Source organism: Tachyglossus aculeatus, chromosome 1 (assembly GCF_015852505.1).
Source record: "Tachyglossus aculeatus isolate mTacAcu1 chromosome 1, mTacAcu1.pri, whole genome shotgun sequence".
NCBI lineage: Eukaryota > Metazoa > Chordata > Mammalia > Monotremata > Tachyglossidae > Tachyglossus > Tachyglossus aculeatus.
In genome coordinates, this window is record NC_052066.1 from 71,552,882 (window position 1) to 71,580,276 (window position 27,395).

The 27,395-nt window shown below is 46.3% G+C and overlaps 1 protein-coding gene and 1 non-coding gene across 2 annotated transcripts in view; both read left to right on the forward strand.

The window, feature by feature from the left end:
• Positions 1-27,395, forward strand: part of EFHD1 (EF-hand domain family member D1) — an 84,029-nt gene that overhangs the window by 28,897 nt on the left and 27,737 nt on the right. The window contains exon 2 of the mRNA XM_038747370.1: positions 23,659-23,806. Within this exon, the coding sequence (XP_038603298.1) occupies positions 23,659-23,806 (148 nt within the window). The remainder of the gene's footprint in view (positions 1-23,658; positions 23,807-27,395) is intronic.
• On the forward strand, positions 25,109-25,246 carry LOC119936288. The gene has a single exon (XR_005453696.1). It is a non-coding gene; the product is annotated as a small nucleolar RNA SNORA7 (small nucleolar RNA).

A 27,395-nucleotide genomic window follows, 5' to 3' on the forward strand; every position in this document is an offset into this window, starting at 1 on the left:
GAACTCCAGAAAGTAGCAGAGACATGAAATCTTTCTTCCCTGCTTAAGAGGATGCAGTTTCTACCAGACTGTAAATTCCTTGTGAACAGGGAACGTATTTACCAACTATGATATATGTGTAGGTGTACACACACACACACACACACACACACACACACACACACACACACACACACACACACACACACACACATATATTTATGGAATTTGTCAAGTGCTTGCTATGTGGCAGGCACTGTACTAAGCCATGGAGTAGATACAAGCAAATCTGGTTGGATACAGTGCATGTCCTACATGAACTCACATTATAATCTCCATTTTATCGATGAGGTAACTGAGGCACGGAAGTCAAGTGTCTTGCCCAGGTTCACACAGCAGACATGTGGCAGAGCTGCGATTAGAACCCAAGTCCTTCTGACTCCTAGCCCTGTGGTCTTTCCACTAGGCTACACTGCTCAGTGAAAAGAGCAAGGGATTTGGAGTCAGAGGTCATGGGTTCAAATCCTGACTCCGCCAGTTGTCAGTTGTGTGACTTTGGGCAAGTCACTTAACTTCTGTGCCTCAGTTACCTCATCTGTAAAATGGGGATTAAGACTGTGAGCCCCCCGTGGGACAACCTGATCACCTTGTAACCTCCTCAGCACTTAGAACAGTGCTTTGCACATAGTAATCGCTTAATAAATGCCATTATTATTATTATTATTCTCCATGCATGCCCCTCTTTCCAGATGGGTTCAAGAATTAACTTCCTGATTCAGCAGGACACCAGGAGACTGAGGGGTGAATGTGAATAGGTTTCTAAAAAGTGAAAATACTAAGGGAAAGGCTTCTAGTAAGGAAGAAGGTAGTAGTGAGCAGGAAGAGCAAACCCCAATCTGAGCGTGCTGCAGAGACCCAAGCATTCCTTCCATCCTGCCTTGATTACTGTATCAGCCTCCTTGCTGACCTCCCTACCTCTTGTCTCATGCCACTCCAGGCCATATTTCACTCTGTTGCTTGGATCATTTTTCTAAAAAAACGTTCAGTTCATGTTTCCCCACTTCACTCCCTCCTTGAGTGTCCCACCGACACCGCAAACCTAACATGCCCAAAACAGAACTTCCCACCCAAACTCTTGTCTTCCCCCTGACTTTCATTCATTCATTCATTCATTCAATCATATTTATTGAGCTCTTACTGTGTGCAGAGCACTGTACTAAGCACTTGGGAAGTACAAGTTGGACTTTACCATAGACAACACCACCATCCACCCTGTTTCAAGCCTGTAACCTTGGTGCTATCTTTGATTCATCTCTCTCATTCAGTCCACACATTCAAGCTGTCACCAAATCCTGTTGGCTCTACCTTTACAACAACTAGGCACTGTACAAACACCATTAAAAAACAAAAACAACCCAGCTCTCTCTCCCCATCCACCATAACCCTAGTGTGAGAATGCTTGTCTGCTCACCTTAAGCCTTAGCATCTAATAATAATAATAATAATGACATTTATTAAGTGCTTGCTATGTGCAAAGCACTGTTCTAAGTGCTGGGGAGGTTACAAGGTGGTCAGGTTGTCCCACAGGGGGCTCACAGTCTTAATCCCCATTTTACAGATGAGGTAACTGAGGCCCAGAGAAGTTAAGTGACTTGCCCAAAGTCACTCAGCTGACAGTTGACGGAGCTGGGATTTGAACCCATGACCTCTGACTCCAAAACCCATGCTCTTTCCACTTAGCCACACTACTTCTCTACTGCAATAAGGACAATAATCTACTGCAATAAGGACAATAAACATAGAAAATATTTAAGAAAATCATGCATGGAGCAAAATCCCAGGGTCTTACACAAAATATGAAGAGAATTCTAAAACTGAAGACTTTAAACAAGCTCATGGCTTTGTCAAAATTTTCCCATCTGAATATTCATTATCTTTTCCATATGTTTGTGTCTGCCTTCTGTGCAGCTGGGAAAGCATAAACCAGGAAGCTTACTTCAGGAGCTGTAAACATTTGGTGCTGAAGTGGAGAGAACATGTGGCATCTCTGTGAAGATCTTGAAATAACAAAAAAGAAAAAGGATACTAGAACAGGGTTGATGTGCTTCAGTCATTTTAGAGTCCAAAGCAAAAGGAAAAACCACATTTTCTAAGAAAAAAAGTTACATCTCTATTCTAAATGCAGAAAGGGAAAGGAGTGAACTTCTGGTCAATCAGTCAATCACATTTATTGAGCGCTTACTGTGTACAGAGCACTGTACTAAGTGCTTGGGAGAGTGCAATATAATAATAATGCTGGTATTTGTTAAGCGCTTACTATGTGCAAAGCACTGTTCTAAGTGCTGGGGGGCTTACAAGGTGATCAGGTTGTCCCACGTGGGGCTTACAGTCTTCATCCCCATTTTACAGATGAGGTAACTGAGGCCCAGCGAATAATAAGAATAGTGGCATATTTTAAGCACATACTGTGTACTGAGCACGGTTCTAAGCACTGGGGAGGGTACAAGGTGATCAGGTTGTCCCACGTGGGGATACCTCATCCCATTTTACAGATGAGGCAACTGAGGCTCAGAGAAGTGAAGTGACTTGCCCAAAGTCACACAGCAGACAAGTGGTGGAGCTGGGATTAGAACCCATGACCTCTGCCTCCCAAGCCCAGGCTCTTTCAACTGAGCCATGCTGCTTCACAATATATCAATATAACAGAGTGGGTGGAAACATTCTCTGCCCATAATGAGTCTACAGTCTTAGAGTCCTAACATTTTTGCTCTCTCCCTTTCTTTTAGTTTCTCTTATTTCAGTCAGTGATATTTATTGAGCGCTTACTGTGTGCAGAGCACTGCAGCATTGCCTAGTAGAAAGAGCATGGTCTTGGGAGTCAGGGGACCTGGGTTCTAATCCTGGTTCTGCCATGTACCTGCTGTGTGATCTTAGGCAAGTCGTTTAACTTTTGTGCCTCAGTTACCTCATCTGTAAAGTGGGGATTGAATACCTGTTCTCCCTCCTACTTAGACTGTAAACTGATTATCTTATATCTACCCCAGCACTTGGTACAGTGCTTGGCACATAGTAAGCACTTAACAAATAAGACAGTTATTATTATGGCTACTAAACACTTTTTAATGGCATTTATTAAGCGCTTACTGTGTGCAAAGCACTGTTCTAAGCGCTGGGAAGGTTACAAGGTGATCAGGTTGTCCCACGTGGGGCTCACAGTTTTAATCCCCATTTTACAGATGAGGTAACTGAGGCCCAGAGAAGTGAAGTGACTTGCCCAAAGTCACACAGCTGACAAGTGGCGGAGCCGGGATTTGAACCCATGACCTCTGACTCCAAAGCCCGGGCTCTTTCCACTAAGCCATGCTGCTAGACTACAGAGGACCTGGGTTCTAATCCCAATTCTGCCAATGACTTGCTCTGTGACCGTGGGTAAGTTACAAATTTTCTGTACTTCAGTTTCCTCACTTGTAAAATGGGGGTTAAATACCTGTTCTCTCACCTACTTAGACAGTGATCCCCCTGTGGGACAGGGACTGTGTCTGGCACTGTACTAAATACTGGGGTAAATACAAGCAAATTGGGTTGGGACTGTGTCACTGTCCCACAAAGAGCTGGGTCTTAATCCCCTTTTACAGATGAGGGAACTGAGGCACAGAGATTTGAAATGAGCTGCCCATGGTCACACAGCCGATAAGTGACAGAGCTGGGATTAGAACTCAGGTCCTTCTGACCCCCAGGTCTGTGTTCTAGCCATTAGGCCACACTGCTTCTTTTAGAATAGTGCTTGATACATAGTAGAGTTGGGGGACACGATTCCTGCCCAAAAGGAGCCAGCCCGCAGTCAGTGAAGAATCCCACATTTTAGTATTTTGGACAGAATCCACCCTTGTTCTGTCCTTGAGCAATCTCTCATCCTATCTCTCATCCTGGATTACTGCATCAGCCTCCTCTCTGATCTCCCATCCTCCTGTCTCTCCCCGCTTCAATCCATACTTCATGCCGCTGCCCGGATTGTCTTTGTCCAGAAACGCTCTGGGCATGTTACTCGCCTCCTCAGAAATCTTCAGTGGCTACCAAGCAACCTACGCATCAGGCAAAAACTCCTCACTCTCAGTTTCCAGGCTGTCCATCACCTCACCCCCTCCTACCTCACCTCCCTTCTTTCCTTCTCCAGCCCAACCCGCACCCTCCGCTCCTCTGCCGCCGCTGATCTCCTCACCGGGCCTTGTTCTCCCCTGTCCCACCGTCGACCCCCGGCCCACGTCCTCCCCCGGGCCTGGAATGCCCTCCCTCTGCCCATCCGCCAAGCTAGCTCTCTTCCTCCCTTCAAAGCCCTACTGAGAGCTCACCTCCTCCAGGAGGCCTTCCCAGACTGAGCCCCCTCCTTCCTCTCCTCCCCCTCCCCCCCAGCTTACCTCCTTCCCCTCCCCACAGCACCTGTATATGTGTTTGTACATATTTATTTACTCTACTTGTACATATTTACTATTCTATTTATTTTATTTTGTTAATATGTTTTATTTCGTTGTCTGTCTCCCCCTTCTAGACTGTGAGTCCGCTGTTGGGTAGGGACCGTCTCTATATGTTGCCAACTTGTACTTCCCAAGTGCGTAGTACAGTGCTCTGCACACAGTAAGTGCTCAGTAAGTACGATTGAATGAATGAATAGTAAGCGCTCAATAAATATGATTGAATGAATGAATGAAGCAGAGAAGCTTCTCTGAATTAGAGAAGCAGCGTGGCTCAGTGGAAAGAGCACGGGCTTTGGAGTCAGAGGTCAGAGGTCATGGTTTCGAATCCTGGCTCCGCCACACGTCTGCTGTGTGACCCTGGGCAAGTCACTTAACTTCTCTGAGCCTCAGTGACCTCATCTGTAAAATGGGGATTAAGACTGTGAGCCCCACGTGGGACAACCTGATCACCTTGTATCCCCCCCAGCGCTTAGAACAGTACTTTGCATACAGTAAGCGCTTAACAAATGCCATTATTATTATTATTATTATTATTATTTTTATGAACAAAGGCCACTGCTGGGGGAGGGAGGTGGAGTGTGTTTGTGTACGTGTGAATGCATGCCCAAGCTGGTTGGAAGAGGTGCATGCAGACACAAGGCCAAGACGTTTGCACAGTTGAGGCAGTGAGGGGGCAGTTTTCTGTCACTGTCATTGGTGATGGAATTTGTGAAGCGCTCACTATGTGCCCAGCATCATATTAAGGAATGGGAGAGATACAACAATCAGGTTGGACACAGTCTCCGTTGTACATGAGGTTCACAACACCTCTGCCCTCAGTACCGCTGCACTCGGCTGAGCTGGGCAGAGGTGAATTCAAAGCACCAAGGAGGGAATGAGGGAAGGGTTCCCTGGTGGTCTGGTGGTTACAACTGGATATTATCACCGCTGCGGCCCAGATTCAGGGAAACTTTACCTCATTTTACTTATTTATTTATTTATTTATTTATTTATTTTATTTTGTTAGTATGTTTGGTTTGGTTCTCCGTCTCCCCCTTTTAGACTGTGAGCCCACTGTTGGGTAGGGACCGTCTCTATATGTTGCCAACTTGTACTTCCCAAGCGCTTAGTACAGTGCTCTGCACACAGTAAGCGCTCAATAAATGCAATTGATTGATTTACTCAGGGAAAGCGTTGCAGCCTAGTGGATAGAGCATGAGCCTGGGTGTCAGAGGACCTGGGTTCTAATGCTGGCTCCACCACTTCATTCATTCATTAAATCATATTTATTGAGCACCTGCTGTGTACTAAGCGCTATATTGTGTGCAATGTACACAATGTGTATTGCTGTGTACAATGTACTAAGCGCTTGGGAGAGTACAGTACAGCAATAAACAGACACACTCCCTGCCCACAATGAGTGTCCAGTCTAGAAGCAGGGAGACAGACATCATTACAAAATAAATTACAGATTAGGAAGCAGCGTGGCCTAGTGGAAAGAGCACGGATTTGGGAGTCAGAGGTCATGGGTTCTAATCCTGCTCCGCCACTTTCATTCATTCATTCAATCGTATTTATTGAGCGCTTACTGTGTGCAGAGCACTGTACTAAGCGCTTGGGAAGTACAAGTTGGCAACATATAGAGACGGTCCCTACCCAACAGTGGGCTCACAGTCTCTGTTTTGCTTGTACTTGTCAGCTGTGTGACTTTGGGAAAGTCGCTTAACTTCTCTGGGCCTCAGTTACCTCATCTGTAAAATGGGGAATGAGACTGTGAGCCCCACGTGGGACAACCTGATGACCTTGTATCTACCCCAGCGCTTAGAACAGTGCCTGACACATAGTAAATGCTTAACAAATACCATTATTTCTAGATACGGACATAAGTGCTGTGGGCCTGGGAGGCGGGGAAGAGCAAAGGGAGCAAGGCATGGTGACACAGAAGGGAGTGGAAGAAGAGGAAAGGAGGGCTTAGTCTGGACAGCCCAGCCCGTACCCTCTGCTCCTCTGCAGCTGACCTCCTCACCGTACCTCGTTCTCGCCTGTCCCACCGTCGACCCCCGGCCCACATCCTCCCCCTGGCCTGGAATGCCCTCCCTCTGCACATTCGCCAAGCTAGCTCTCTTCCTCCTTTCACAGTCCTACTGAGAGCTCACCTCCTCCAGGAGGCCTTCCCACACTGAACCCCCTCTTTCCTCTCCTCCCCATCCCCCCGCCCTACCTCCTTTCCCTCCCCACAGCGCCTGTATTTATGTTTGTACAGATTTATTACTCTATTTATTTTACTTGTACATATTTACTATTCTATTTATTTTGTTAATGATGTGCATCTAGCTTTATTTCTATTTATTCTGATGACTTGACACCTGTCCACATGTTTTGTTTTGTTGTCTGTCTCCCCTTTCTTGACTGTGAGCTCGTTGTTGGGTAGGGACCGTCTCTATATTTTGCCAACTTGTACTTCCCAAGCGCTTAGTCCAGTGCTCTGTACACAATAAGCACTCAATAAATACGATTGAATGAAAGATGTGCCTTCAATAAGGCTTTGAAGGAGGGGAGAGTAATTGTCTTTCAGATTTGAGGAGGAAGCACGTTCCAGGCCAGAGGCAGGATGTGGGCAAGGGTGAGATAGGCTAGATGGAGGCACAGCGAGAAGGTGAGCATTAGAGGAGCGAAATGTTTAGACTGGGTTGTAGAAGGAGAGAAGTGCTTTAAAGGCAATGGTGAGGAGTTTTTGGTTGATATGGAGGTGGATGGGGAACCGATGGAGCTTTGAGAATTGGGGTGATGTGTCCTGCACGTTTTTGTAAAAAGATGATCTGGGCCACAGAGTGAAGTATGGGAGTGGGGAGAGACAAAAGTTTGGGAGGTCAGCAAAAGAGGCTGATGTTGTAATCCAGGCAGGAAGGAATGAATGATTGTTCACTCCTCAACCCCGCCGACCTGCTTCTACACTCCACCTCCCCCACTCACCAATTTGGACACCCACTTGATCTCATCATTTCTAACCACTGCACAATCTCTACCCTCACCCACCCCGAAATCCCTCTCCCTTCTCACTTGCCTCCTCTCCCAAACTCCTCCTCCCCATAAATCTGTGCTATTCCCCCCCACAGAGACCTCTGATCTCTCAACCCCATCCATCTCTCTCAGGGCATCACACCCCACCTAGCCTCAATACCCTATCAACCCACTTTTGATGACCAAATAGACATCAAGAGCTTAGTACAGTGCACACAGTAAGCGCTCAATAAATATGACTGAATGAATTAATGAATTCTCAACACCACCCTCTCTACCAAACTCAGCTAACTCGCTCCCCTCGCTCCCCTATCCCTTTGTCGCTCTCGCAGCACTAACCCACAGCCCTGGATCACTGGCACTATTATCCTCCTTCACTTTTGTGCTCAAGCCACGGACGCCGTTGGCAGAAATCTAAATATCAGGCCGACCTTGTCCACTTCAAGTTAATCCTTTCATTCATTCATTCAATTCAGTTGTATTTATTGAGCGCTTACTGTATGCAGAGCACTGAACTAAGCACTTGAGAAAGTACAATACAGCAGTAGAGACAATCTGTGTCCACAAGGAGCTCACAGTCTAGAGGTGGGGAGGCAGATGTCAATACAAGAAAACAGACATTAATATAAATAAAGAAATCACAGATCGTACATAAGTGCATGTGGGGTTGAGGGGTGGGGGAGAACAAAGGGAGCAAGTCGGTGACACAGAAGGGAGTGGGAGATGAGGAAAAGTGGGACTTAGGCTAGGAAGGCTTCTTGGAGGAGATGTACCTTCAGTAAGGCTTTGAAGTGGGGGAGAGTAATTAGTGGATTTGAACACTTAGGTATATATCTAATTTTATTTATTTATATTAGTGTCTATTTGTATTGATGTCTGTCTCCTCGCCTAGACTGGGAGCTCGCTGTGGGCAGGGAATGTTTCTCTTTATTGCTGTATTGTACTTTCCCAAGTGCTTAGTACAGTGCTTTGCACACAGTAAGCACTCAATAAATATGAATGATGAATAAATGAATAACGTGGTGGCAGTTTAGATGGAGAGGAAAGGGCAGATTCTAGCGATGTTGTGAAGGAGTACAAAATTTAATGATGGATTGGACATGTGGTTGATTGAGAGAGAGGCATCAAGGATAATGCTAAAGTTACGGGTTTGTGAGACAGGAAGGATGGTGATGCTGTCTACAGTGATGGGAAAGTTAGGAAGACAATGTTTGGGTAGGAAGATAAGCTCTGTGTTGGACTTGTTATGTTTGGGGTGACCGGAGGACATCCAAGTAATATAATAATAATAATAATTGTGGTATTTGTTAAGTGCTTCCTATGGGCCAGGCACTCTGCTAAGCGCTGGAGTGGATACAAGCAAATCGGGTTGGGCACAGTCCCTGTCACGCATGGGGCTCACAGTCTTAATCCCCATTTTACAGATGAGGTAACTAAGTCATAGAGAAGTGAACTGACTTGCCTGAGGCCGCAAGGCAGACAGGTTTTGGAGCCGAGATTAGAACCCATGACCTTCAGACTCCCGGGCCTTTGTTTTATCCACTAAGAAGCAGAGATATCTTGAAGCAGGAGAAGATGCTAGACCGGAGAGTGGGAGAGAGATCATGGCTGGAGATGAAGGTTTGATGCAAGACTACAGAGAAGGAGAGAGATCTTGGCAAGAAATGTAGATTTGAGTGTCATCTGCATAGAGGGGGTAGTTGAAGTTACTTTTCTGCTGGGTGATAGGTTTTCCCTCTACCTCTCTGGCTGCTCATTTCTGGTCTTTCACTGGCTCCTCCCTGGCCTCCCACTCTCTAATTATGGGAGCCCCTCAAGGATTAGTTCTGAATCCCCTTCTATTCTCCATCTACCCAGGCTGTCTTGGAAGCTTATCCATTCTCACTGCTTCAATCAATCAATCAATCAATCAATCGTATTTATTGAGTGCTTACTGTGTGCAGAGCACTGTACTAAGCACTTGGGAAGTACAAGTTGGCAACATATAGAGACAGTCCCTACCCAACAGTGGGCTCACAGTCTAGAAGGGGGAGACAGAGAACAAAACCAAACATAGTAACAAAATAAAATAAATAGAATAGATATGTACAAGTAAAATAAATAAATAAATAGAGTAATAAATATGTACAAACATATATACATATATACAGGTGCTGTGGGGAAGGGAAGGAGGTAAGATGGGGGGGTGCGGATGGAGAGGGGAAGGAGGGGGAGAGGAAGTAGGGGGCTTCGACTCCTATCTCCACAAGGGCAACTGCCAAATCTATGTAAGCACTTAGTACAGTGCTCTGCACACAGTAAGCGCTCAATAAATACGATTGAATAAATGAATGAATGTCTCCAGCCCTGACCTCCCCTCCTCTCTGCAGTCTCGCTTCTACCTGACTCGAAGATGCATCTCCCTGGATGTCTCACCATCACCTCCAACTCAACATTTCCAAAACTGCACTCTTCATCTTTCCTGTCTTCATTCATTCATTCATTCATTCAGTTATATTTATTGAGTGCTTACTGTGTGCAGAGCACTGTACTAAGCGCTTGGGAAGTACAAGTGGGCAACATATAGAGACGGTCCCTACCCAACAGTGGGCTCACAGTCTAGAAGGGGGAGACAGAGAACAAAACAAAACATATTAACAAAATAAAATAAATAGAATAAATATGTACAAATTAAGTAGAGTAATAAATACATACAAACATATATACATATATACAGGTGCTGTGGGGAAGGGAAGGAGGTAAGATGGGGGGATGGAGAGGGGGACGAGGGGGAGGGGAAGGAAGGGGCTCAGTCTGGGAAGGCCTCCTGGAGGAGGTGAGCTCTCAGTAGGGCCTTGAAGGGAGGAAGAGAGCTAGCTTGGCGGATGGGCAGAGGGAGGGCATTCCGGGCCAGGGGGAGGACGTGGACCCGGGGTCGACGGCGGGACAGGCGAGAACGAGGCCCGGTGAGGAGATTAGTGGCAGAGGAGCGGAGGGTGCGGGCTGAGCTGGAGCAGGAGAGAAGGGAGGGGAGGTAAGAGGGGGCGAGGGGATGGACAGCCTTGAAGCCCAGGGTGAGGAATTTCTGCCCGATGCCCAGGTTGATTGGTAGCTACTGGAGATTTTTGAGGAGGGGAGAAACATGCCCAGAGCGTTTCTGGACAAAGACAATCCGGGCAGCGGCGGAAGCATGGATTGAAGTGGGGAGAGACAAGAGGATGGGAGATCGGAGAGGAGGCTGATACAGTAGTCCAGACGGGATAGGATGAGAGCTTGAATGAGCAGGATAGCGGTTTGGATGGAGAGGAAAGGGCGGATCTTGGCTATATTGCAGAGCTGAGACCGGCAGGTTTTGGTGACGGCTTGGATGTGAGGGGTGAACGAGAGAGCGGAGTCGAGGATGACACCAAGGTTGCGGGCTTGTGAGACGGGAAGGATGGTAGTGCCGTCAACAGTGATGGGAAAGTCAGGGAGAGGGCAGGGTTGGGGAGGGAAGACAAGGAGTTCAGTCTTGGACATGTTGAGTTTTAAGTGGCGGGCAGACATCCAGATGGAGATGTCCTGAAGGCAGGAGGAGATGCGAGCCTGGAGGGAGGGAGAGAGAGCAGGGGCAGAGATGTAGATTTGATCTGTCTTGCTGATAGGTGATTCTTCTATCAACTCTGTTACTTTTACTTTCCCAAGTGCTAAGTACAGTGCTATGCCCATAGTAAGCGTTCAGTAAGTGATTGAATGATTCCGTCCCAAATGGTCTTCTCCCCCAATTTTTCCCTTTACTATAGACAGCTCACCATCCTTTCTGTCTCATGTCTCTCTTTCTCATGCTTCATAGAGAAGCAGTGTGGCTCAGTGAAAGGAGCCCGGGCGTTGGAGTCAGAGGTCATGGGTTCAAATCCTGGCTCTGCCAATTGTCAGCTGTGTGACTTTGGGAAAGTCACTTAACTTCTCTGTGCCTCGGTTACCTCATCTGTATAATGAGGATTAAGACTGTGAGCCCCCTGTGGGATAGCCTTATCACCTTGTAACCTCCCCAGCACTCAGAACAGTGCTTTGCACATAGTAAGTGCCTAATAAATGCTATTATTATTATTATTATGAGCCAACATCTTTTGAATTATCATTGACTCATCTCTTTTCTTCAACCTGTATATTCATTCATTCACTAAATCTTGTCAATTCTATCTGCGCAACATTTCTAGAATTTGCTCCTTCCTCTCCCTTCAACTACACACTGGTTCAAACCCTCACTGTATCCCAACTTGACTCCTCGCTCACCTCCCTGCTTCTAGCCCCTCCCCTCTGCAGTCCATACTTCATTCTGCTGTCCGGATCATCTTTCTAAAAAATAGTTCTGCAAATGTCTCCCCACTCAACAAGTGCCTCTAACGGTTGCCCATCCATCTTTTCATTTCCAAACAGAAATTCCTCACCAGCAGAATGCAAAGCATTCAATCAGCTCCCTCCTCCTTACTTATCCTGGCCCTCTCCCATTCCGTCCCAGCCCACACACTTTGCTCCTCTGATCCCAACCTACTCACTGTGCCTCCCCCTCACCTTCCCTCCCCCTACATATCTGACAGATTCTTTCATTCATTCAATCGTATTTATTGAGTGCTTACTGTGTGCAGAGCACTGCACTAAGCGCTTGGGAAGTACAAGTTGGCAACATATAGAGATGGTCCCTACCCAACAGCGGGCTCACAGTGTAGAAAATGGGCTTACGGTCTAGACAGAGCAGCACTCTCCCCATTTTCAAAGCTCCACTTAAATTATATCTCCTCCAGGAAGCCTTCCCAGACTGTGCTGCCCCCCCCACATACACACCCTGTTTTCCCTCCTTAATGCCTCTCATTCATTCGTTCAATCATATAATAATAATGATGATATTTGTTAAGCGCTTACTATGTGCCAAACACTGTTCTAAGCGCTGGGATACAAGGTAATCAGGTTGTCTCACATGGGGCTCACAGTCTTAATCCCCATTTTACAGATGAGGTCACAGGTCTCTGAGGCACAGAGAAGTTAAGTGACTTGCCCAAGGTCACATAGCTGACAAGTGGCTGAGTCAGGATTAGAACCCATGGCCCCTGACTCCCAAGCCTGTGCTCTTTCCACTAATCCATGCTGCTTCTCTAATCCATGCTGCTTCTCTTTATTGAGTGCTTACTGTGTGCAGAGCACTGTACTAAATGTTTGGAAAGTATAATACAGCAATAAAGAGAGACAGTCCCTGCCCACAATGGGCTTACAGTCTTGTCGGGAGAGGGGGAGGAGACAGGCATAAAAACAAGTAGGAACCGTCTCTAGATGTTGCCAACTTGTACTTCCCAAGTGCTTAGTACAGTGCTCTGCACACAGTAAGCACTCAATAAATACGATTGAATGAATGAATGAATGAAATAGAATTATAGATATATACATAAGTGCTGTATGCTCTCCCACACACTTAGTCCCCTCTGTTCCAAGCACTTAGGTCCTTTTTCCTTAGGCACTTAGGTCTGAGAAGCAGCATGGCTCAGTGGAAAGAGCCCGGGCTTTGGAGTCAGAGGTCATGGGTTCAAACCCCGGCTCAGCCTATTGTCAGCTGTGTGTCTTTGGGCAAGTCACTTCACTTCTCTGGGCCTCAATTCCCTCATCTGTCAAATGAGGATTAAGACTGTGAGCCCCCCGTGGGACAACCTTATCACCTTGTAACCTCCCCAATGCTTAGAACAGTGCTTGGCACATAGCGCTTAATAAATGCCATTATTATCATTATTATTATTATTTAGGAGCCACATGGCTTAGTGGATAGAGCATGGGCCCAGGAGTCAGAAGGTCATGGGTTCTCATCCTGGCTGCCCCACTTGTCTGCTGTGTGATCTTTGGGCAAGTCACTTCACTGCTCTGTGCCTCAGTTACCTAATCTGTAAAATGGGGGTTGAAACTGTGAGCCCCATATGGGACAGGGACTGTATCCAAACTGATTTGCTTGTATTCACCCCAGCACTTAGTACAGTGCCTGGCACATAGTAAAGAAGCATGTGGGACAACCTGATCACCTTGTATCCCCCCAGCGCTTAGAACAGTGCTTTGCACATAGTAAGTGCTTAATACCATCATCATTATTATTATAGTAAATGCTTAACAAATACCATTATTATTATTATTATTCTCCCACTCCTCACCTCAGTGCTTTTATATGTATCCTTTTATTCAGCTGCTTCCCTGACCAGTGATTTGTTTTATTGTCTGTTTCCCCTTTTAGACCAAAAGCTCCTTAAGAGCTTTCTCTCCCAAGCACTTAGTACATACAGTACTGTACACACAGTAAGTGCTCTATAAATACCATTGATAACCTCTCAGCTGCCTTCAACACTGTGGACCACCCCCTTCTCCTCAACACACTATCCAACCTTGGCTTCACAGACTCCGTCCTCTCCTGGTTCTCCTCTTATATCTCCAGCTGTTCATTCTCAGTCTCTTTTGCAGGCTCCTCCTCTCCCTCCGATCCCCTTACTGTAGGGGTTCCTCAAGGGTCAGTTCTTGATCCCCTTCTGTTCTCGATCTGCACTCACTCCCTTGGTGACCTCATTCGCTCCCACGGCTTCCACTATCATCTCTATGCTGATGACACCGAAATCTCCATCTCTGCCCCTGCTCTCTCCCCCTCCCTCCAGGCTCACATCTCCTCCTGCCTTCAGGACATCTCCATCTGGATGTCTGCCCGCCACCTAAAATTCAACATGTCCAAGACTGAACTCCTTGTCTTCCCTCCCAAACCCTGCCCTCTCCCTGACTTTCCCATCACTGTTGACGGCACTACCATCCTTCCCGTCTCACAAGCCCGCAACCTTGGTGTCATCCTCGACTCCGCTCTCTCATTCACCCCTCACATCCAATCCGTCACCAAAACCTGTTGGTCTCACCTCCGCAACATTGCCAAGCTCCGCCCTTTCCTCTCCATCCAAACCGCTACCCTGCTCATTCAAGTTCTCATCCTATCCCGTCTGGATTACTGTATCAGCCTCCTCTCCGATCTCCCATCCTCCTGTCTCTCCCCACTTCAATCCATACTTCACTCCGCTGCCCGGATTGTCTTTGTCCAGAAACGCTCTGGGCCTATAACTCCCCTTCTCAAAAATCTCCAGTGGCTACCAATCAACCTGGGCATCAGGCAGAAACTCCTCGGCTTCAAGGCTGTCCATCCCCTCGCCCCCTCCTACCTCACCTCCATTCTCTCCTTCTCCAGCCCAGCCCGCACCCTGTGCTCCTCCGCCGCTAATCTCCTCACCGTGCCTCGTTCTCACCTGTCCCGCCGTCGACCCCTGGCCCACGTCGTCCCCCTGGCCTGGAATGCCCTCCCTCCACACATCCGCCAAGCTAGCTCTCCCTCCCTTCAAGGCCCTACTGAGAGCTCACCTCCTCCAGGAGGCCTTCCCAGACTGAGCCCCCTCCTTCCTCTCCTTCTCCTCCCCCTTTCCATCCCCCCCGCCATACCTCCTTCCCTTCCCCACAGCACCTGTATATTTGTATATATGTTTGTATGTCTTTATTACTCTATTTATTTTACTTGTACATATTTATTCTATTTTATTTTGTTAATATGTTTTGTTTTGTTCTCTGTCTCCCCCTTCTAGACTGTGAGCCCACTGTTGGGTAGGGACCATCTCTGTATGTTGCCAACTTGTACTTCCCAAGTGCTTAGTACAGTGCTCTGCACACAGTAAGCGCTCAATAAATACTATTGAATGAATGAATGATGTTGATGAGAACAGGGATCAGATCTAGCAACTGCATCATCCTCCTCCACACTCAGTAAACACCACTGTACTTTATCAGTGGTCCAATCATTGATATTTATTGAGTGCTTACTATGTGCAGAGCATTATTGTAAGCACTTGAGGATGTACAACAGAATAGCAGCGTGGTGTCAGATCACAGGTCTGGAAATCAGAGGACCAGGGAATTAATCCCAGTTCTGCCAATTGCCTGCTGTGTGACCTTGGTCAAGTCACTTCAGTTCTCCGTGCTTCAGTTCTCCAGGGACAGGGACTGTGTCCAACCTCATTAACTTGTATCTACCCCAGTGCTCAGAACAATGTTTGACCCATAGTATCTGCTTAACATGCCATAAAAAATAAAGAGTTGGTAGATGCGATCCCTGCCCACATGGATTTTACAGTCTATAGGGGAGGTGGACATTGAAATAGATTAGGGATAAGGGAAATAGTAGGACATAGGAATATTTATATCACTCATCATCATCAATCGTATTTATTGAGCGCTTACTATGTGCAGAGCACTGTACTAAGCGCTTGGGAAGTACAAATTGGCAACATAAGTACAAATTGGCAACATAAGTACAAATTGGCAACTCTTGTGATTGTGGGGCTGGGATGAGTATCTAAGTGCTTAAGGGGTACACAGCCAAGTGCATAGTAAACACAGAGGGGAAGGAAGATAGGGGAAAAATAAAGGGATTAATCTGCAAATGCCTCTTGGAGGAGATGTGATTTTAAGATTTTGAAGGTCAGAGAGCGGTGGTTTGTCAGATATGAAGGGGGAGGGAGTTCCTTTAAAGGAACAATCTTGTATTCTAATTGTACTCTAGTTGTAATTGTCAGCTGTGTGACTGGGCGAGTCACTTAACTTCTCTGTGCCTCAGTTCCCTCAACTGGAAAATGGGGATTGACTGTGAGCCCCATGTGGGACAATATGATTACCTTGTATCTCCCCCAGCGCTTAGAACAGTGCTTGGCATATAGTAAGCGATTAACAAATACCAAAATTATTATTATTATTACTCTCCCAAGCTCTTAATGCAGTATTCTGTATAAAGTAGTTTTAATCAATGCTATTGACTGATAGAGAAGCAGCATGGCCTGGTGGAAAGAGCATGGGCCTGAGTTCTATTCCCAGCTCTGAGGTTGCCTGCTGTGTGACCCTGGGCCAGTTACTTAACTTCTCTGTGCCTCAGTTTCCTCATCTGTAAAATGGTTAAATACTACTCCCTCCCACTTGGACTGTGAGCCCAGTGAGGGACAGGGTGTGTCCCACCTAATGATCTTGTATTCCCCCCGACCCCCAAACCTTAGTACAGTGCTTGGCACACAATAAGCACTTAAATATCATCAATAAAATTGATTCGGGAAGCTAGGGCTCAAGTGCTAATTTCTAAAACTGGTCTTAACAGTGGGGAGGGGGAGAACTGTGGCTGGGTCCTCAAATTTACAGCACTTATCACAGTATTCTGGGCTGCTGTTTCCATGCACCGAGCTAGCTCTCTTCCTCCCTTCAAGGCCGTACTGAGAATTCATCTCCTCCAGGAGGCCTTCCCAGACTGAGCCCCCTCCTTCCTCTCCCCCTCCTCCCCCTCTCCATCCCCCTCATCTTACCTCCTTCCCCTCCCCACAGCTCCTGTATATATGTATATATGTTTGTACATATTTATTACTCTATTTATTTATTTATTTTACTTGTACCTATCTATTCTATTTATTTTATTTTGTTAGTATGTTTGGTTTTGTTCTCTGTCTCCCCCTTTCAGACTGTAAGCCCACTGTTAGGTAGGGACTGTCTCTATATGTTGCCAACTTGTACTTCCCAAGCGCTTAGTACAGTGCTCTGCACACAGTAAGCGCTCAATAAATACGATTGATTGATTGATTGATTTTGATTCACTGTTTTGTGCTGGGTATCCTTTAGTTTCACAAGGAGACTGTAACAGCAGACATTCAGGCCTTTTGGCCTGAAACGACCTGCTTCTCATATCTGACAGATGACCAACGCTCCCCACTCTTCAACAAATACCACAATTTATTATTATAATTATCATTATTGGAGGTACATGTCCTCCATAAGGTCTTTCCTGACTAAGCCCTCATTTCCTCTTTTCCCAATCGCTTCTGCGTAGCCCTAATTTACTTCCTTTCTTCACTTCTCCCTCAACACCACAGGACTTCTGCACACATCCGTAATTTATGTATTTATAGTAAGGGCACACAGAGAAGCAGCGTGGCCTAGTGGATAGAGCCTGGGCCTGGAAGTCAGAAGGTCATGGGTTCTAATTCCGACTCTATCGATTGTCTGCTGTGTGACGTTGGGCAAGTCACTTAGCTTCTCTGTGCCTCAGGACTCTCATCTGTAAAATGGGGATTGATTCTGTGAGCCCCCTGTGGCACATGGAGTGTGTCCAACCTGATTTGGTTGTGTCTACCCCAGTGCTCAGTACAATGCCTCGTACATAGTAAACGCTTAACAAATATGTAAAAAAGTCACTTCTGTACCGCAGTTGTTCTTTTAAGGGGTTTTCTTTCTACTTAGATTGTGAGCCCTGTGTGAGACTAGGACTTTGTCTGATCTGATCAACTTGTATCCTCCCTAGCGTTTAACACATAGTAAGTGCCTAACAATTACTATTATTACTATTACTATTGAGAGGAAGGGGAGTCAGACAATCAGGAATTCAGTTTAACTCCCTTGAATTCAAGCCGACCTCAGATCAAATGAAGTTCCCTCTGAAGTGTTTCCTTTTATGGTTAACTTTGGGCTCGTTTCCCCATCTTCTGGAGATACCTCATAGAAGCCCTTTACTATTTATCAATCAACCTTGGATGCAACTTTACATTCCTGCAGGCTCACCTTTTGAAACTTGCCCATCTGTAATGTGAGCTTGCTTTTGCTTAAGAAAGCAGAACCAGGGTAAGGTCTTCTCCCAGGCCAGGAGTTTTTTAGCCAGATTGCTCCCATCTCCAACCAAAAACTCTTCACTCTTGGCCTCAAGGCCCTCCATCACCTCATCCCCTCCTACCTCACCTCCCTTCTCTCCCTCTACAGCCCAGCCCTCACCCTCCACTCCTCTGCCGCTAACCTCCTCACCGTGCCTCGTTCTCGCCTGTCCCGCCGTCAACCCCCGGCCTACGTCCTCCCCCTGGCCTGGGATGTCCTCCCTTCACACATCCGCCTAGCTAGCTCTCTTCCTCCCTTCAAAGCCCTACTGAGAGCTCACCTCCTCCAGGAGGCCTTCCCAGACTGAGCCCCCTTTATCCTCTCCTCCTCCCCTCCCCATCGCCCCCCCCCCGCCCTACCTCCTTCCCCTCCCCACAGCACTTGTACATTCAATCGTATTTATTGAGCACTTACTGTGTGCAGAGCACTGTACTAAGCGCTTGGGAAGTACAAGTCGGCAACATATAGAGACGGTCCCTACCCAGCAACGGGCTCAAAGTCTAGATATTTGTACATATTTATTACTGTATATATTTTGCTTGTACATATTTACTACTCCCTTTATTTTATTAATGATGTGCATTAATCTTTTAGACTGTGAGCCCACTCTTTTAGACTGTGAGCCCACTCTTTTAGACTGTGAGCCCACTGTTGGGTAGGGACTGTCTCTATATGTTGCCAATTTGTACTTCCCAAGCGCTTAGTACAGTGCTGTGCACATAGTAAGCGCTCAATAAATACGATTGATGATGATGATGATGTTGGGTAGGGACCGTCTCTATATGTTGCCAACTTGTACTTCCCAAGCGCTTAGTACAGTGCCCTGCACGTAGTAAGTGCTCAATAAATACGATTGATTGATTGATGTGCATAGAGCTGTAATTCTATTTATTCTGATGGTTTTGACACCTGTCTACATGTTTTGTTTTGTTGTCTGCCTCCCCTTTCTAGACTGTGAGCCAGTTGTTGGGTAGGGACCGTCTCTATATGTTGCCGACTTGTATTTCCCAAGCGCTTAGTACAGTGCTCAGCACACAGGAAGCGCTCAATAAATACGATTGAATGAATGAATGAATACCTCCTTACGGGAGTTACTTAGCAATTTCCCCAAATACCGAACATTGTCTCTGATTTGAGAATGACAGGAAACTGACAGACCCGAATCACCCTAAAGGCACATGTTTCTTTATCCTTTGGTGGGGGGCTGGGGTAGGGGGGTGGTTTTTGGCTCTCCCCACCTTTTTCCTTCTCCTTTCCCTGGCCTCCCAGCCTTAGATATGTTAATGGTGTGCTGCCTGTGAGTGTGTGTTTGTTCTCTTCTTGGGCTTGGGATTGCAAATGAAAATGCCTTTTGTGGCCCAGATGGGTGGCTACTCCCTCCCGAAAAAATCAGCCCTAGGGGCTGGGGGTGGCAGGGTGGGTGGTGACACCCTTCATCTTCCGTCTGAACGGGGGCTTGCCCCAAGATCCCCTGAGCATTGTTCTCTCACAAAGCCTCCTGTATTTGTTAGGAAATGACCTCAGGGGCCTGTCATCCCTCCCTCCCAGATAGCAAATGCCCAGTAGGAGTAATGGCACCCTTGGCATGCATTTCGGTTTCCACTGAACAATATTCCTTTCTCTTTGCACATATTTGTACATATTTATTACTCTATTTATTTTACTTGTACATATCTATTCTATTTATTTTATTTTGTTAGTATGTTTGGTTTTGTTCCCCGTCTCCCCCTTTTAGACTGTGAGCCCACTGTTGGGTAGGGACCTGTCTCTGTATGTTGCCAACTTGTACTTCCCAAGCGCTTAGTACAGTGCTCTGCACACAGTAAGCGCTCAATAAATACGATTGATTGATTGATTTGCAGTCCTGAAGCATATTCTCCGAGGAAGACATTGTCAGTATTCCTAGCTACAATCCATGGAAATTCAACGGAGCCAGGGAGGACCAGAGGAGGAGCGTGGGGGGAAGGGATTATATCCCAAGAGGAGGGACTGATAGAATCCAGGAATCTAGAATCAGTTAATCAATGCATGCCACTTATGAGCGCTTACTGGGTGCAGAGCTCTGTGGGAGGCGCTTGGGAGAGTACAATAAATAATAATAGTAGTGCACTTACTGTATGTCAAGCAGTATATTAAGTGGTGATATAGGTACAGGATAATCAGATCAGAAGCAATCCCCTGCCCACATAGGGACTCACAGCCTAAGGAGGAGGGAGATCAGGGAGAAAACACCCACTTTATAGTTGAGGAAATAGAGGTTGAGAAAAATGAAGTGACTTGCCCAAGATCACACAAAAGGCAGGTGGTGGAGCCAGGATTAGAACTCAGGTTCTCTGACTCACAGGTCTGTGTTCTTTAATAATAATAATAATAATGATGACATTTATTAAGCACCGTGCAACAGCACTGTTCTAAGCACTGGTGAGGTTACAAGGTGATCAGGTGGCCCCACGGGGGGCTCACAGTCTTAATCCCCACTTTACAGATGAGGGAACTGAGGCCCAGAGAAGTGAAGTGACTTGCCCAAGGTCATGCAGCAGACAAGTGGCGGAGCCGGGATTTGAACCCATAACCTCTCACTCCAAAGCCCATGCTCTTTCCATTGAGCCACGCTGCTTCTTTCCACTAGGCCCACTAGGCCATGCTGCTTCTGTAAAATAGAATACAATCCCTACTCTCAAAGAGTTTACAATCTGGTGGGGGAGACATATTAAAATAAATTACACCCTCCTTCAAACCTTATTAAAATCACATTTCCAAGAGGCCTTCCCTGTAAGCAGCACGGAGAATCATCAGGGTGTAGTGGATAGAGCATGGACTCGGGAGTCAGAAGGTCATGGGTTCTAATCCCAGCTCTGCCGCTTATCTGCTGTATAATCTTGGGCAACTCACTTAACTTTGCCGTGCCTTAATTACCTCATCTGTAAAATGGGGATCGAGACTGTGAGCCCCAGATGGGACAAGGACTTTGTCACAGTTCCTGACACATAGTAAGCGCTTAACAAATACCACAATTATTATTATTATTATTTTTATTATTATTAAGCCCTCATTTCCCCTACCCCCTCTTCCTTTTGTGTTGCCTCTGCACTTGAATCCGTGCCCCTTAAGCACTTGATATCCATCCCACCCTCAACTCCACAGCACTTATGCACATAGCCCTAATTTATTTTAATGTCTGTCTCCCCTTCTAGATTGTAAACTCCTTGTGGGCAGGGAGCGGGTATATGGACTCTGTTATATTGTACTCTTCCAAGTGCTTAGTGCAGTTCTGCACACAATACATGGTAAATAAATACCATTTATTGATTGAGTCCAGGCAGGAGGGAGGATGTGAGCAAGGGGGTTGGTTGGGAAGCAGCGTGGCTCAGTGGAAAGAGCCCGGGCTTTGGAGTCAGAGGCAGTGGGTTCTAATCCCGGCGCCGACACTTGTCTGCTGTGTGACCTTGGGCAAGTCACTTACCTTCTTGTGCCTCAGTTACCTCATCTGTAAAATCGGAATTAAAAGTGTGAGCCTGTCGTGGGATAACCCTATTACCTTGTATCTACCCCAGTGCTTAGAACAGTGCTCATCACTTAGTAAGTGCATAACAAATACCATAATTATTATTATTATTAGTCATGGGAAGCCGTGTGGCCTAATGGATAGAGCACAGGAGTGGGAGTCTGAAGGACCTGGGTTCTAATCCCAGCTCTTTCACGTCTCTGTGCCTCAGGTACCTTATCTGAAAAATGGGGATGAAAATTGAGCCCTATGTAGGACATAGACCGTGTCCAGTCTAATTGGCATGTATCTATGCCAGTGCCTGGCACAGTCATTCATTCATTCAATTCATTCAGTTGTATTGTGTGCAGAGCACTGTACTAAGCGCTTGGGAAGTACAAGTCAGCAACATATAGAGACGGTCCCTACCCAACAACGGGCTCACAGTCTAGAAGGGGGAAACAGACAACAAGGCAAAACATGTAGACACATAGTAAGTACTTATCAAATACCATAGAAAAATAAGAAAAAAACCAGGGTGAGCCTCAAGTTTGGAACACCCAAGGGAGTTGTCCTGGTGGTCAGTTACCTAGTGGGAAAAGATCCATCAGATGAGAAGCTGTCCTTTCATTCAACCATTCAGTTCAGTCATATTTATTGAGCGCTTAGTGTGTGCAAAGCACTGGACTAAGCATCCTAGGACACTACCTGTCTTAGAAGAGTTACTGAAGCCTAGAAGTATCTCTGACTTTTCCTGTCCTAATCAATCAATCAATCATATTTATTGAGCGCTTACTGTGTGTAGAGCACTGTACTAAGCGCTTGGGAAGTACAAATTGGCAACATATAGAGACAGTCCCTACCCAACAGTGGGCTCACAGTCTAAAAGGGGGAGACAAAACCAAACATACTAACAAAATAAAATAAATAGAATAGATATGTACAAGTAAAATAAATAAATAGAGTAATAAATATGTACAAACATATATACACATATACAGGTGCTGTGGGGAAGGGAAGTAGTATATACTTAGCATGTATTCTGTGCAGAGCGCTGTTACTAAGCACTTTGGATAGTACACTAGTTAGTAGACCCAGTCCTTGGCCTTGGAGGTTGCAGTCTAATGGAGAGACAAACATTAAAACTGATTTCAAGTAGGGGGAAGCCACCAAGTTTAAAGATTTGTACGTAAGTGCTCCTGGGAGAGTGCCTAGGCACGTAAAGAATGAGTGTTTTGGTACATGGAAATGCTGAAGTGGCAGTTGGGAGTTAGGAAGCGGAGTTAATCAATCAACGGGGATAATATCCCTGCCCACAGTGAGCTTGCAGTCTAGAAGATGAGGGAGAGAGAGAGAGAGAGAGAGAGAGAGAGTGTGTGTGCGTGTGCGTGTGTGTTTGGCAGTGGTCCTAGAGACTTGGAGAAGCAGCGTGGCTCAGTGAAAAGGGCCCGGGCTTTGGAGTCAGAGGTCATGGGTTCAAATCCAGGCTCCGCCACTTGTCAGCTGTGTGACTTTGGGCAAGTTACTTCACTTCTCTGGGCCTCAGTTACCTCATCTGTCAAATGGGGATTAAGCCTGTGAGCCTCACGTGGGACAACTTGATCACCTTGTAAACTCCTCTGCGCTTAGAACAGTGCTTTGCACATAGTAAGCGCTTAATAAATGCCATCATCATCATCAGAGAAGGACTCTTGCTGGAGACTCGATTTTAGAAGGGCTTTGAAGATGGGGAGAGTATGCCAGATATGAAGGTGTGGAATACGAGGTTGCCAGCAGAGAGAACGAGGCGCTGTGGGTAGATTGGCTTAAGAGGAGCAAAGTGTTTGATCTGGGTTGTTTTGGGAGAAGAGCATGGATAAGTAAGGTAATTGGGGGCCTTAAAACTGGTGGTCAGGGGTTTTTGCTTGCCTAAATTCCCCTCTCTCCTCACTCCCCCTCTTCGCCTATCTCAACAGTTATTCTCCACAAACTCAGTTCTGGCCTTTCCCTCCCCGTTGCCCTTTTTTTAATGGCCTCCTTCTTTTGATCCTGTAGGTATGACTCTGGAAAAGACGGCTACATCGACCTGATGGAACTGAAACTGATGATGGAGAAACTAGGAGCCCCTCAAACCCATCTGGGTCTGAAAAATATGATCAAGGAAGTGGATGAGGACTTTGATGGCAAACTCAGCTTCCGGGAGGTAAGTGGAAGAAGAACCTGCAGATTTCTTCACCTCCAGGATCCATAAAAGATATCCTGACAGGATAGTCTTTCATCCAGTCCATATAGATGATGAGAAGGCCCCCCTAACTTCCTCTTTAGCCCTCTCCTGTAGAAAGGAGTTAAGCTGAATTTCATCATAGAGAAAGCGTTGTAGTAGAGCATAGTCTTGAGGCAGTCTCAGAGAGGTCACACGCCTTTGTAATGCTAAGTGTTGGAATAATAATAATAATGGTATTTCATTCATTCAATTCTATCATATGTATTGAGCATTTACTGCGTGCAGGGCACTATACCAAGTGCTTGGGAGAGTACACTATGATAATAAACAGACACATTCCCTGTCCGCAGCGAGCTTACAGTATAAAGCACGAATTTACTATAAAGTGCTTACTAAGTTCCAGGCACTCTTCTAGACTGTGAACCCGTTGTTGGGTAGGGATTGTCTCTTGCTGAATTGTACTTTCCAAGCGCTTAGTACAGTGCTATGCACACAGTAAGTGCTCAATCAATACGATTGAATGAATGAATGTGTTAGGCGCTGGGGGTAGAAACAAGCAAATCAGGTTGGACACAGACCCTGTCCCACATGGGGCTCACAGTCTTAATCCCCATTTTACAGATGGGGTAACTGAGGCCCAGAAAAGTGAGTTGTCCAAGGTTGCACAACAGAGAAGCACCAGAGCCGGTATTAGAACTCAGGTCTTTCTGACTCTCGGGCCCATGCTCTATCCATTAGGCCACGCTGCTTCTCTAATTAATAAGATATTGTCAGATCAGTAGCAGCATGGCTCAATGGAAAGGGCATGGGCTTTGAAGTCAGAGATCATGGGTTCAAATCCCGGCTCCACCAGTTGTCAGCTGTGTGACCTTGGGCAAGTCACTTAATTTCTCTGTGCCTCGGTTACCTCATCTGTAAAATGGGGATTAAGACTGTGAGCCCCCGGTGGGACAACCTGAACACCTTGTAACCTCCCCAGTGCTTAGAACAGTGCTGTGCACATAGTAAGCGCTTAATAAATGCCATCATTATTATTATTATTTTTATTATAAATGTGTTTTTTCTAATAGATCGAGCACTCACTATGTTCAGAGCACTTGCTAAAGCACTTGAGAGGACAATAGAGCTTGTAACCTAGTTGGGGAGATTGATATTCCAATAAATTACCGATAGTGGAAGCAGCAGAGGATAACGATATGTAAGTAAGTGTGGGGCTGGGGCAGCATCAGTATCATTGATTGGTCGGTAAAAGTGCTTAGTGCATGGGTGACACAGGGGGAATACCTCTCAGGGTCACACCTGGAGAGTTTCCAGTACTCTACCAGTCTCGACTACGGGAGGAAGAGTGAAGCAGAGGCATACCCATTCCATTCCTAGCTTGTCCAGTAGCTAATGAGTGGAAGGCAATCTGCTACAAGTCAAAATTCACCTGTGCTGGGCAGCAGCGGCGTGGGAGAGAGTTGAAGGCGGAGGCTCAAGTTTACTGCGCGGAAGGAGTAATGGTAAACCACTTTTGGATTTTGACCAAGAAAACTCTATGGATCCACTACCAGAACGATTGTAGAGGGAGGTGGGGCGTTCCGGGAGAGATGCATCCATGGCGTCACTATGGGTCAGAGATGGCTCGACAGCATAAAACAAGGCAAGACACGGGGAAGTGAGACTAGGGTAGGGAGGTTAGTTAAGGAAGGTGAATCACATAAATATGTGATTGAAGCAGCGTGGCTCAGTGAAGCGAGCACGGGCTTAGGAGTCAGAGGTCATGGGTTCAAATCCCAGCTCCACCGCTTGTCAGCTGTGTGACTTTGGGCAAGTCACTTAACTTCTCTATGCCTCAGTTACCTCATCTGTAAAATGGGAATTAAGATTGTGAGCCCCACATGGGACAACCTGATCACCTTATATCCTCCCCAGTGCTTAGAACAGTGCTTTGCACATAGTAAGTGCTTAACAAATACCAAAATTATTATTACTATTGTTATGTAGAAAGACTAGCTCTATCATCACCCCATCTCCCACTTCTTTTTTCCCCCTTTTCAGGGAAAAAAAGCACCAGAGAAACTCTCTGTCTCTCTCTCTCTCTGTCTCTCTCTCTCACTCTCCCCCCTCCTTCGCAGTGCTCTGCTGTGCTCCCAAGGTTAGTCTTTCATTTATTCATTCATTCAATCGTATTTATTGAGCACTTACTGTGTGCAGACCACTGTACTAAGCACTTGGGAAGTACAAGTCAGCAACATACAGAGACGGTCCCTACCCAACAACGGGCTCAGTCTAGAAGGGGGAGACGGACAACAAAACAAAACATGGAGACAGGTGTCAAAATCATCAGAACAAATAGAATTAAAGTTATATGAACAAAAATAGAAGAGTAAATATGTACAAGTAAAATAAATAGGGTAATAAATCTGTACAAATATATATACACAAGTGCTGTGGGGAGTGGAAGGAGGTAGGGTGGGGGGGATGGGGAGGAGGAGAGGGAAAAAGGGGGTTCAGTCTTCTATCAGTGCTCTTCTCTTTGGCACATGTATCCTAGGGACCTTCTCGGCACCCAGTTCCCACTCTGAAAAAAGCCTCCTCCAGTTACAGTGAGTCATTCTGTTCAGCCAAGACCTTATTTGGGCCTGCCTCCTTACCTGTCCTGTGACCCAACCCACGAATTACTCACTCTCCTCCTCCTCCCTTCTGCTATCACCTCTGGCAGAGCTCACCTGCTCAGCTTGCTTGGCTGGTTCTCTCCTAAGATGTTTATCGCCATTCCTAATGCTCCCTGTGGACTTAAAGTCATCATCCCGCTCTCCCCCCCAAGCCATCTTACGCTTGTTCTGTTCTCCAACCTCTTTTGAATCTCTAATATTATGCTTTATCCCACGTGCTAATCCTTTCCAGCTTGTGGAATGTCTACTCCGGCTATTTCTGGGTATGTGCCGGCGGAAAGTTTTTACCCTGGCTGTTGATCCACACTAGGGAGACTGTGATGGACAAATAGCCTGGGCTCATTCTTGCACACTATAAATAGAACACCCACCCCTGTTCCAACCCATAAGACTACAGTTCCCCCAAATTCAAAGCCCTTGATTTACCTCATTGATTTCTTTTTTCTATTCCCCCACAGTTTCTATCCTGCAGTTGCCACTTCAGCACTTTTATCCCCCTCTATTCCCCCACAGTTCCTATCCTCCAGTTGCCACTTCAGCACTTTTATCCCCCTCTATTCCCCCACAGTTTCTATCCTCCAATTGCCACTTCAGCACTTTTATCCCCGTCTTGCTTCTCCAGCACTCCCTTGCCACCTTCCATTTGAGTGTTCACGACTTCTCAGAGCAGTCCCCTCTAACTGCGGGAGTTCCTCGAGGCTCAGTTCTGGGTCCCCTTCTATTCTCCATCTACACCCAGTCCCTCGGAGAACTCATTTGTTCCTAAAGCTTCAGCTCCCATCTCTGCACGGATGATTCCCAATTCTAACTCTCCAGCCCTGACCTCTCACCTTTTCTCCAGTCTCACATTTTCTTCTGCCTTCAGGACATCTCTACTTGGAGGTCCCACTGAAACCTCAAACTTAACACGT